Source organism: Pinus tabuliformis, chromosome 5_1 (assembly GCF_031772625.1).
Source record: "Pinus tabuliformis cultivar Carrire ecotype Pingquan chromosome 5_1, CPIR1, whole genome shotgun sequence".
NCBI lineage: Eukaryota > Viridiplantae > Streptophyta > Pinopsida > Pinales > Pinaceae > Pinus > Pinus tabuliformis.
This window is the reverse complement of record NC_142305.1, coordinates 52,421,900-52,435,090: the sequence shown is the minus strand read 5'-3', so window position 1 is coordinate 52,435,090 and position 13,191 is coordinate 52,421,900. Positions and strand designations below refer to the sequence as shown.

Below are 13,191 nucleotides of genomic sequence, written 5' to 3'. Positions count from 1 at the left end.
TGGTTCTTTAACAGCCTTGTTGATCTCTGAAAACTAATACCTAGGGTATTCTTTGTCTCCTCATGCTGACCACTTTTGATGTATTGCATGCTTGGTTTTTCCCAACGCCCTTCCCGAAATGCCCCTTGGAAACTTCTCCCTATTTTTTGACCAAGTTCGACCAAGCTGTAGCTACCCACTGGATGCTTGGATTTGAAAAATTCCACGTGGAATGGAATCATCTCATTATGTTCAACAGTCTGAGACTAGGTTGACTTTTTGACCATTGGGACCACTTTTCATTTAGAATAGTGAATTGCCTCGGGAAATGTGAATGTTGTCCAAAGAGAATTTTGTGCTTTTAGAGCCCTCATGAGGAATATTGCACCAAGGCCAAGGTCACATTACAGACTTGATAGACTCTAACCATGTGAAATGACATAGGTGCACCTTGATGCGAGATGGGCTGGCCCATACGCTAGTGATCACCCTTGCAAATGTAAGCTCCTATAAAACCATGAGTCAACAAGAGAGTTCTCTTAAATCCCTTCAATCTGGTTAGGGACAAATGAGACATTAAGTGGGACTCCAAATGATAGGACATGGTTTGACCAAATGACTGAATATAGACTCAATGATAAAGGCATAGGTCTAGGATGTCTAGTATAGGGCCTCCTATGTATTTTACATGGCTTTAGGCTTGTGACCTTGGGCTTACAATGGTGATAAATGCTGCATTGGAAAGTGTATGAACCCCTGCTTAAGGCTAGGTAACACCCATGTTAAATCCTAATTTTATAATATTATTTCTTGGTGGTAATCATCATAGTATCCTTATGGGAGGTCTTAGCTTAGTTTGGTTAGGTTATTTGATCCCTAAGATCTACTAGGGAAACCTCCCTTGTGTTGGATTGTATCCATCACTAAAGCGAAGGCCATAGCCTTTCCGATGACGCTGGTGACTTTCCCATGTTACTCATTGTCTTAGTCACGTAGTGAAGCTTTGCACTAGGGTGCAAGATTATGCTATGACATGGCGCATCACTATGTCTTGAACAATTGCATGTACAAAAGAAGGGTTACATTGTCAAATATGTTAAAATTTGGCAGCTCAGGGATGAATTTTTCCTAGACGAAATCATATCTTTCAAATTTTAGCATGGTATCAGAGCCTTGGTGAAGACAAGTCCAAGGAGACTAGAGATCACTTGAAGAGACCCCACTTGCTACCAAATTTTTCTGATCAAGATGACTTCATCCTACTTCAGGGTAGAGGAGAAGCTAAATGATGATTCAAACTTTGGTTGGTGGAAAGCAAGGCTAGATATCACTCTTGAAGAACACAAACTTCTGGAATATGTTGAAGGCACAATAGCTGATCCACCAGAGAATTCAAGCGCTGATGTCAAATCCAAACATAAAAATGGTGAAATGAAAGCCAGGAAAATTATTCTTGATTCTCCTGATGATCATCTCATTACTTATGTTTCTGGTTTGAAGAAAGCTAAATAAATGTATGACAAACTAATTGGCATGTTTGCAATTAGTAGCTTGAACCAGATTATTGCCTTGAAGAATCAATTGAAGGACATCAAGATGAACAAAGGAGAGACGGTTCTGTTGGAAATACTGGGGGGGGGGGGTGAATTAGTATTTCTTTTACAATTGTTATTTTAATCATTTAAGATTTCTCACAAATTGAACCAGAAAAAAAATAATTTTATTGACAAGCTTTGAGGACACCAATCCTCTTTTACAACAGTAACAAGCTCCAACTTGCAGAAAGATGTTTCAAGGCTCCAACCTTTAGAAATCCAATCCTTTAATCAAGGACAAGCTCCAAAAAGGTTCCAAGGTTCCAACCTTGAAAAAACCCCAAGACTCCAATCTTGGTGAGGACACCAATCCTCTAATAGCAAATGAGCTTCAAGATTTATTTCAAGGCTTTAAAACTTTCACAATATTGCTTTTACTGTAGATATTCAATCTTCTATATCTTCTCAGGTCCAAAAATTCTTCACATATCCAAACACAGGTCTAAGGCGGCAAAGATAACTCAATTCTAAAGTAGTTTTGCAATGGAGAATGACCAATTACAAAAATATTTACTAACCAATTTGTAATAACAAATATCAACCAATCCACAACTGAGGGACAAATCTGCAACAATTATACTTCCTCAGATCCGCAAGGTAAAAATTCTGCAACAGACATTCTTCCTTAGATCCACAAGGTAAAAGGTCTGCAACAGTCATTCTTCCTTAGATCCGCAAGGTGAAAGGTCTGCAATTGTTCCAAAGGTGCAATAGATAGCCCATAAATTTGCAAAGAGATGCCACTCCACAGATCTGCAATAATAAGCCACCTTAGATAACGAGTCACTACAAGTCTTCAAGAAATGTGAGCTTCCACAGGTAGGACCAAAGTCTTAAGTCTGCAAGGAAGGTGTCTATTCAGTTCTACATGTCTGAAGTTCAGTCACAAAGATGCTCCATAGGTCTGCAAGAAAGGTATCTGTTTAGATTTATTTAAGTCACAGATCCAAAAGTAAACTTCTCTACAGGTCTGAAGGAACTTCTCCATAGACTCGCAAGAGGGTTTTCAACAGGTCGAAGAGCTCGGATTTCCTTGCAAGTTCATGAGACGTGAACTCTCCTTTTCTTTTCTTTCTCTACTCCGCCTATCGATGCCCCAACGAATAGCCTTTTGCGTTATATTTATACCATTCGTAAGGGTTGAAACGTCCCAAATACATGGAGTTGACTTGTAAGTGTTAAAGCTGACCAGTGACTAGCGTAATTCATTCAACGTATTAAGTAGTTCAATATGTGATATGTATTCATGATATTATGTAATATTTTAAACATATTTATTATTATGTAATATGGAGCGTAATATGTAATATATAACATATTATGTAATTAGGGTTGAGATATTGGGGTTAGGGTTTCATTATCATAGGAATAAAGGATATAATAATTTAGGACATTAAGGTTTAGGGTTAGGGTTGCACATAGGATTATGAAATTTAAGAATTAGGGTCAAGTAAATAAGGATTATGAAATTTAGGAATTAGGGTTTAGGAATTAGGATTAAGAGTAAGGGATAGGGTTTCAATAATTATGATTTAGGTAACAAATTAGGGTTTCAATAATTTATCCTAAGGATTTTCTTTTAGGGTTTCCAAGGTAGGGACTCTAGGGTTTCTTCATAGGACAATTAGTTTTTTGACATCATTAATGTTGGGGTTAAGGTTTGCTAGGCTAGGCTAGGGCTTCCAAGCAAATAGGGTTTAGCCATCTTGAACAATGCCATATTGACATCAATGAAAAGTTTGACTAACAATCTCCCCCTTTGTCATTGATGGCAATACTCTCCTCCTTTCAACATTCTTTCCCCCTTTGACATCAATGGAAACTCCTTCATATTATGCTCCCCCTATTGTGGTGCTCCTCCCCCTGTTAATGTGTTGCTTTAATGTGATGCAAGAGGGATGACCCCCATCTTTTGGCGAAGATATTCAAATGCTTCTCGTGGTAGGGGCTTTCTAAAAATATCTACAATTTGTTCCTTTGTATTGACATATTCTAATCTGACATTTTGTTCTGCAACTTGTTCTCAGAGGAAATGGTTATTGATTGGGATATGTTTTGTCTTCGAATGCATCACCGGATTCTTTGAAATACTGATGGTGCTAGTGTTGTCACAATAGATAGTGATTGGTTGATTTGTTTCTATGTTGACATCTTTCATGGCTTCCTTCATCCATAATATTTGTGTACAACAATCTGCAACAGCTATGTATTCGACTTCGACTGTAGAAAGAGATATAGATGATTGCTTTTTGCTGAGCCAAGATACAAGACAATCTCCCATGAAGAATGCATTTCCGGTAGTACTTTTTCGGTTGTCTATGCTTCTTGCACAATCAGCATCAATGTATATTGTCAAAGCAAGTGTTGTGCTTTTGGGATACCATAGGCCAAAGTCAAGAGTACCTTTGAAATATCTGAGGATTTTTTTTACAAACATCAAATGGGATTCTTTGGGAGCTGACTAAAATATTGCCACCATTCCTATTGCTTGCATAATATTTGGTTGTGAAGTAGTTAAATAAAGACTCCAATCATTGATTTGTAAAGTGTAGCATCTACCGAAGAGGATTCATCATCTTTGCTTAATTTGCAGTATGTAGTCATAGGTGTGCTCACAATAGCACATTGTTCCATTCCATATCTCTTAAGCATGTCTCTAAGAAATTTTTTTTGGGATATGAACATGCCTGCTTTAGTTTGAGTTACTTGAAGTCCAAGGAAGTAGGATAGCTCACCAATCATCGACATCTCAAATTCTTTTGACATATTTTCGGCAAATTCATGACTAATGTCATCATTGTTGCTGGCAAAAATTAGGTCATAAAAAACTCTTCTACCATGGCATCTACCCAAACTTGGTGTTGTACGACTTCCTGAAAACTGGAGGGTTCTTCAATCTGTGCTACCAAGGCTTGGTACCTGTCAGGCTGTCTACGTTGCCTCTTGTCGATTCTAGGAGCTCCAACAAACTCCTCTGTGTCCCTCAACGTCTGCCGAAATTCCCTGCTGGTTTTACCACTAGTGGTGGGAGGCTCAATCAAATTCTCCTCCTATTCCTGCTGTTCCATCTGCTGAGAACTACCTAAATCTCCTACTCCTGATGAAATACTAGTGCTAGTTACGGTACTCGATCCTGATATCTGTCCTCCTGCTTGTCCTTCCTGTTGCCCCTGCTGTTGTTGGACTAATGGAACATCTGCTGACTGATCTTCTCCTGGGATCTCTCGATATTTTCTGAAAGCTCTATCTTCCATCAACTTTGCATCTCGTCTTACTACAATTTTCCTGCTGCTTGGAATGCAGATTCTATATGCTTTTGAGGTCTTGCTATACCCTATGAAGTACCCCTTTTTTGCAGTCTGATCCAGGTTACTACGCTTCTCGTCTGGAATGTGACAATATGCCACACTTCCGAATAACTTGAGATGACTCACCTCGGGCTTTTTCTTTATGAAGACTCCTTCAGGTGTTTTCTTCCCCAATGCTCTGTGAGGAGTTCTATTCTGGATATACACCACTGTGTTGCATGCCTCTACACATAAAAATCTATGCAAGTCCTGGTCATATAACATAGCCTTTGCTGCCCTGACAATTGTTCTATTCTTCCGCTTCGCTACTCCATTCTACTGTGGATTGTATGGAGTTGTCCACTCTCTTTTGATGCCCTCCTTTGCACAGAAATCTGTGAAGTTTTTATCCATATATTCTCCACCATTATCTGGACGCAATACTTTTATCTTTTTCCCTGTCATGTTTTCTACGAGAGCCATAAATTCTCTAAACCGATCAAAGACCTCATCCTTGGTCTTTAAGAAATAGATCCAGTTTTTTCCATAGTGATCATCAATAAAGGTGACAAGTAATCGCCACCGCTAAGATATTTCGTGGACATCGGACCACAAATATCTGAGTGTATCAATCCCAACACGCCTCTTGCTTTGTTGCCACTACTGGGAAAAACTGCCTTAGCATATTTCCCTAGTACGCATCCTCTGCATACATCATCATGCTCAGTACTAAGGACTGGAACTCCTGTAACAGTGTCTCTGAGCATCCTCAGTGCTCCATGGTGTAAGTGTCCCATTCGCCTATGCCATAGTTTATTCAGTTCCTTTCCCCCATTATGATTACTACCTATCAATGCCATTGGAGATTCGAGCTGCAATCTATACAATCTGTTGCTTCGAGCTCCAATTTGTCTCTTCTTCTTCCAGCTGGGATGTTTGACATACACTTTCCTTCCAATGAAGTATACATCGTACCCCTTGTCTTGTAATTTGGACACTGAAATCAGATTCATTCCTAACCTTGACACGAGCAGCACATTAGTGGCTCTTACGCTGGTTCTTGCTTCCGTCTGAAACACTATGGTGCCTCTTCCTACTGGAGTACACTTCGTTCTGTTTCCCATAGTGATATGGAAGTCCATCTTCTCTTCTTGATAGCTAGAGAAGTACTCTCGTACTCCAGTCATGTGAGCTGAAGCCCCGCTATCAATATACCAAACACCTGCTAATGCTGAACTTGACAAACATGCGAATTCTTCTTCCAATCTGGAAGATAATACATCTTGACTATCCATGTTGTTCCGTGCTATTCTCCTTCTCAACGCTGTACTTACTACTGCAAGACACTGCGTTTTAGCTGGAGATCTGCTCTGCAAAAGAACCACAGTTGCTCCCTCTGCCTCTGACAACCCTTCGATCTGGAGATTGATTCTCTGCTGACTCACTCAGAGAATTAACTCTCCCTCAAAATCTTACTTGCCTGGCCCAAGGACTGCGCAGCCTTCTGGGGACTTCAAGCAACTACGTATACAATGCTATGCTGCTCCCTTTTCTACTGCACTAGATCTCTCCTACCTCCTGTCTATGCTCTGATACCATGTGAAAATCTGGAAATTCCAAATCCTATTGCAACAACTGATAATATTTCTTCTATTGGTTAATTTACTAAAAGAAATTATTTGTAGTTGTCTATGGCAAATATTGAAATACATACGCTGCAGTCTTCACAAACTAATTACTAAATAAACGTAAGGAAAATACTAGCACAACAATAACACATTAACACAATTGTTTTTGGACAACTGTCCCTGGAAAAACCCAATGTGGTAAAACCGGTGCAACAAATGAGGGTTTCTTTTATTATTTTTGAACAATATCTCATGTACAATCTACGTCTAGCAGAATAGAAGAAGAATGACTGAGAAAAATTTTACAAACAAATTTCTCCTCTCCACAGTGATTTTTGACCCCTGAGAGGACCTACTGCCCTCACGCTAGCCACACTGCGTAGTGACTACGTTGTCCCTGCGTCACTGCCTCTGCGTGGGTGATCTGCGTCCCTCTTCTGCTACCTCTTCCTGCCATTTCCTGCACTCTCGACTATTGCTGAGACCCTCTCCCTCTCACCTGCAACTCACCCTCTGATTTGATTTCCTCTTGCTGAACTTCAGCCAGTGAGAAAATCGATCTACTTGGGCAACTGAGTATCTGCGTTATGTGTCTACCTGATGTCCTTTTCAAATGCCCATCGAAGTCCTTATAATCTTCTCGTTGAATAATCAACTGCCCATATTAGATTCTAATCAATGGCTCATATCATTTTGACTTGATCCTTGTCTTCTTCTAGAAGTTTCATACCCAGTTTAATTAATACCCTTTAATTATTTTAATTTCCTGAGTTTAGACTTAGGCGTCCATTAAAAATAATTAATTATTTTAATAAAACTGTCTCCGGGTGGAATTTCCCAAAACGATTTCTGAATATTCTGGAATACATGTGTCCTAGCCTCCTTGCAAATTTTGAGGCTAAGAGCACATCCGATGCCTGCCATAAATCAACATTACGTAATATGTTCAACATATTTATTATGATGTAATATGGAGCATATGTAATATAGAATGTATTATGTAATTATCGCTGAGGTATTGGGGTTAGGGTTTCATTATCATAGGAATAAAGGATATAATAATTTAGGACATTAAGGTTTAGGGTTAGGGTTGCACATAGGGTTATGAAATTTAAGAATTAGGGTCAAGTAAATAGGGATTACGAAATTTATGAATTAGGATTAAGGGTAAGGGTTAGGGTTTCAATAATTAAGGTTTAGTTAACAAATTAGGGTTTCAATAATTTATGCTAAGGATTTGCTTTTAGGGTTTCCAAGATAGGAACTCCAGGGTTTCTTCAGTAGGACAATTAGGGTTTTGACATCATTAATAATATTGGGGTTAAGGTTTGCTTGGCTAGGCTAGGGCTTCCAAGCAATTAGGGTTTAACCATCTTCAACAATACCATATTGACATCAATGACAACTGTGACCAACAGGTTCAAGCATACTTCCTGAGAATGACCAAAATCAGGAATCAACTGTCAATAGTTGGTGAAGTTGTACCTGACAAAGAAATGGTGTTGATTGTACTTGGAGGCCTTTCTCCTGTTTGGGAGACTTTTATCACCACCATCAGCAATATCAACACTATTCCCACATTTGATGAGCTCCTGGGAAAGTGTATCCAAGAGGAGGCCAAAATGATCTCCAAAGGGAGAATTTCACATCATGAAGAAGGAAAACCTACTGCATTTTCAGCCTATGACAAGAGAAAGAAAGGTAATAAAAAAAATTTGTTTTCAAATCAAATAAAGGGAATCTAGACATGTCAAAAGTTAGATGCTTTAACTGTTAAAAGCATGGTCATTTTGTTCGTGATTGTAAAGAAATAAGAAGAGCACCTAGATTCAAAAACAAATCTAATTATAGAAAAAACTCTTTTGAAAATTAAAAAAAATGGCATCCTAAGAAAACAAGAAATCCAATATATAGAAATAATGTAGCAAAAACTCAATCATAATATTTTCTTGTTTCTGCTCTTTCCAGTTCTTCTTCTGCAGATTCATTTGATAGTTGGTTAGTTGATAATGGTGCTTCCAAACATTTTACTGGTTACAAAGAAGCACTCTCTAATCTAGTTGAGAGGGAGACTAATTTAAATGTTATCATTGGAGATAATTCTACTCACCAAGTTAAAGGTTATGGCTCAGTTTGATTTCAGTTAGATGATGGAAAATCTATTTTTCTGCGAGAAGTTTTGTATGTCCTTGGTTTGAAAAAGAATCTCATACCCATATCTGCTCTAGAAGATAAAGGAGTGAAAGTTGCTTTTATTAATGGAAAAGTTCTAACCTAGCCTTTGAACTCAATTATGAGAGAAGCCTGCACTCTTGGATCAAGATGTGAAGGGATTTACAAAGTCAATGGTAAAGCCATTCATGCACTGGTCCATGATACCGATTTTCAGTGTGAGCTATGGCATAGAAGATTTGCTCACCTACACTACAAAGCCTTACCTTATGTAAGGAAGATGGTCTCTGGAATGCCTGAGATCAAAATCGATCATGAAGGAGTTATCCAGTTTGTGCAAGTGGAAAGCATATAAAGGGACCATTCCCTTCAAGCAAAACAAAATCTAGTCAGGTACTTCAGCTCACACATTCTGATTTATGTGGACCTATGCCTATAACTTCTCTTGGTGGCTACTTGTATTTCATGATTTTTCTTGGAAGACATGGATATTCTTTTTGAAAAAGAAAGGGTAAGCATTTGACATGTTAAGAGATTTGAAGGCTCTAATTGAAAATCAAACTAGAAAGTTGATTAAAGCTTTCAAATCTGATAACGGGGGAGAGTTCACCTCCAATGATTTTAATGATCTTTGCAAAAATGTTGGAATAAAGAAAGAAACCACTGTGCCGTACAATCCACAACAAAATGGTGTGGTTGAGAGGAAGAATAGAACCATTATGGAAGCAGTCAAAGCCATGCTACATGATCAAAAGCTACCAAAGTTTCTTAGGGGAGACGCTGCCAATACCGCTGTTTATGTGCAAAACAAAACTCCTCATCAGGCTTTAAACAATAAGACTCCTGAAGAAGTCTTCACTAGTAAAAGGCCTAAGGTGAGTCATTTGAGAATCTTTGGCTGTCTTGTATACTTCCATGTGCCAAAAGAGAAAAGGAACAAGCTGGAAGCTTCAGGTAAGAAAGGTACGTTTGTTGGTTATTGTGATAATTCAAAAGCTTATAGAATTTATGTACCTGGTCAAAGAACTATAGAGTTTAGCAGAGACGTAACATTTGATGAAGATGCAACTCTTAGAAAAACAAGAGACTCTCCTCCTCCTGCCATTGCTAAAAGACAAGCTGTTAATGAAAAATAAGCTGCATCTGAGTCTGAACTGGAACCTGAGAATGAGCTTGTTGATAATCCAATGGGTTCCATGGATCCTCTAGATCCTCCACCACATGATCCTCCTACCAGAAAGAGACCACTATGGCTGCGAGATACCTTGCAAGATGTTGAACAACATGCTGCCCGAATAGGAACATTCAGAGAAAGTAAAAAGGCAAGTCGGTTTCAAGGGTATGTTGCTGCCATGAGCAACATCATTCAGGCACAACCATGTAACTTTGAAGAAGTTGCAAAATAACAAGTCTGGCAAGATGCCATGATTGAAGAATATGACTCCATCATCCATAATGATGTCTGGGAAGTGGTTCCTAGACCTGAAGGTAAATCAGTTGTTACTTCCAAATGGTTGTTTAAGATTAAACATGGTGCAAATAGTAGTATTGAAAAATATAAGGCTAGATTTGTAGCTAGAGGTTTCTCTCAAAAAGAGGGAATATATTACAATGAGATTTTTGCACCTATAGCTTGATATACTACTATTCGATCTGTTGTTTCATCAACTGCTAGCCAGGGATAGACTCTTCACTAAATGGACGTGAACACTTCTTTCATGCATGGATTCCTCAAGGAAGAGGTATTTGTGGAACAACCACAAGGATTTGAAGAGCATGATAGGGAAACTCGTATGTAGACTGAAGAAAGACTTATATTGGCTGAAGCAAGCTCGAAGAGCTTGGTATGCTTGCATTGATAGGTACCTGATAAAGCTTGGTTTCACAAGAAGTAGTGCAAACCCAAACCTCTACTTCAAGATAGTCCAAGATATACCTTTGATTTTGGTATTGTATGTTGGTGATTTATTCTTGAAAGGAGGAGAACTTGTTATCCTCCAATGTAAGAGGGAGTTAGCTTCTGAATTTGAAATGAAAGACCTTGGTTTGATGCATTACTTTCTGGGTCTAGAGGTCTGGAAAAGACCTGGTGAAATTTATCTTTCTCAAGGAAAATATGTTGTTAAGCTTCTTGAAAGATTTGCTATGGTAGAATGTAAGTCCATGCATACTCCTATGGAAATGAACTTTAAGAAATTATGTGGCAAAGCTGCAGGACCTAGTCTAGCAAATCCCACAGAGTATAGACAACTCATTGGTGCTTTGATGTTTTTGGTAAACACTAGGTTTGACATATGCTTTACTGTAAACACTTTAAGTCAACATATGATTGATCCCTTTCATGCCCACTGGATTGCCGCAAAACATGTACTCAGAGACTTGCATGTAAATATCAATATAGGATTGAAATACACTGCTAAAAATGTAAGACTTCATGGATATACTGGTGTTGATTTGGCTGGCAACTTTGCCGATAGAAAGAGCACTTCTAGGTGCTGCTTTAGCTTGGGATTTGCCATGATCTCTTGGATGAGCAGAAAGCAGAAGTCTGTTGCACTAAGTACAACTGAAGTTGAGTACATTGCTGCTAGCATGGCTAGCTGTGAGGCAGTTTGGCTGAGAAAGTTTTTTGGGGAACTATTTGAGCAAGTTCTAGACACAACAGTTATATATTGTGACAATAAGAGTGGGATTCGTCTTGCAAAAAATACTGTGTTTCATGATAAGTCCAAGCATATTGAGATCAAGTATCACTATATTCGAGATATGGTGCAGAGAGGAGCAGTGAGGCTCCATCACATCTCCACTGATGATCAGATAGCTGACATTCTTACCAAGCCTTTACTGAAAGGAAAGTTCTTGGTTTTTAGAGAGAAGCTTGGACTTATGGACGTGACCCTTCCGGGAAGCGGTCACAACTGATCGAGAACACTGAGCTGCCTTTCCCCACTATCAGAGCTCACGGGATTAGGGAATGATGCCGAAAATCTCCTGAGGATGAGGGGCCTCTTGTGTAGTGTGTGCCGCAAGAGTAGGCCTCAGTATGCATCCAACCCACAATCTGGGATGTGGGAAGAGCCACCTATCTAGCCAATAGGTGTAGTGAGACTTGTCTGTGTGACTTGTCTAGGATGTAGGTGTTCCACCACTTGACACTTGGTTGTGTTTGATTCTTGTCTGTGTGACTTGTTTGAGTCTTGTCTATGTGATGCTTGTGTTCTATCACTTAATTTTTGAGATGAAAATTGGTTGAGTGTAATCCTTGTCTATGTGACATGTGATGATCCTTTCCTTTCCAAATTTGTGTCAAGTGGATGATTCTTCTTTAGATTGCGACTTCATTGTTATAAATGTTTCAGAGCAGAGTTGAGTTGAGATGAATGATGAGATTAGAGGAAGCAAAGATCTTTGATGCAAAAATAAATTCCTCCCTAGCTGAGAGGGAGTGTTAAAATTTTGCAGCTCAGGGATGAATTTTTCCTAGAAGAAATCATATCTTTCAGATTTTAACAAAATAAGTAGTTTTATGTAAATGGATATTTTACAACGAAGCATATAAAAAATGTTTCAGACAACATAAACCATGTAGACAACATAAAGTAACATGTACAACTCAAGGATACTAGAGAACAAAGGATTTCCTATGAGATGATCAGATGACAGTATATATGTTAAAAGAAAATGGACAAAGATAAAAGAAACTGGTGCGAGTGTTTTTAGTGATTTATTTTTCTATGATGAAAGGGACAATTTGATGTATTAGAGAATTCTAGTGAAATGTCACTAACTAGTGTCCTTCCGTTGCTTTGCAGTTTTCATCCAGCTTCCTTGGATACCCGAATGGTTTTTCAGCTTAAATGGGTAATACTAAAGTATAACGTTTCTTTCCAACTTCTAATGTCAGAGATTATTATAAATGCAGGTTTCTGAACTCATATGGCTTGATGTTGCCGAATGGAAATTCTAAGTGCAATGTTGACAATGTGCCAGATTAGATCCCCTAAAGAAGAGTCTTACTGGCCACAACTTGTCAGAAGATGATGTAGATAGGTAAAAGAAGTTAAAAACTGCTTTATGTATATTCTATTATTACTCTTAACATGTTGTTTTTTTCACTTTCTACAGATCGTTGCATGAAAACTATTACAAGTCGATTTGTGTCTTGATGATCACCCTTGCTGCATTGTGTATATCAGGAAAAATTGTTTTATTAGGCAGTAATTATTTGTTCAATGAATGACTTATATTGCACATCGTATAAGCTAAATCATATAGTTTTAGCCCCAGTGAAAAGGCTGCTGTGGAAAAAGCAAAAGCTGATTTGGAAATCCTTCATATTGACTGGTATAACTGCATATAAATGAACACAAACTATTAGAGCTTGATAAATGCCTAATTCCAGTTCATGTATGGAGATGAATACTTAATTGTGTATGTGAAGCTTTTCTTTGCTCTGTTAATTAGTTTCTTGTAGAGATCAACAGACTTTTCCTTTCATATTTCTTAAATAATAACTCTGATTTGTCAATG

General features: G+C 38.3%; 1 protein-coding gene across 3 annotated transcripts in view; it reads left to right on the top strand.

Moving 5' to 3' along the window:
• The window catches only part of LOC149163415 (uncharacterized), a 344,148-nt gene that overhangs the window by 118,107 nt on the left and 212,850 nt on the right, over nucleotides 1–13,191 (top strand). For all 3 annotated transcript variants that reach the window (XM_089430741.1, XM_089430740.1, XM_089430739.1), the window contains 2 exons: nucleotides 12,474–12,522; nucleotides 12,652–12,711. In XM_089430741.1, coding sequence (XP_089286867.1) covers nucleotides 12,474–12,522; nucleotides 12,652–12,711 — 109 coding nt within the window. The remainder of the gene's footprint in view (nucleotides 1–12,473; nucleotides 12,523–12,651; nucleotides 12,712–13,191) is intronic.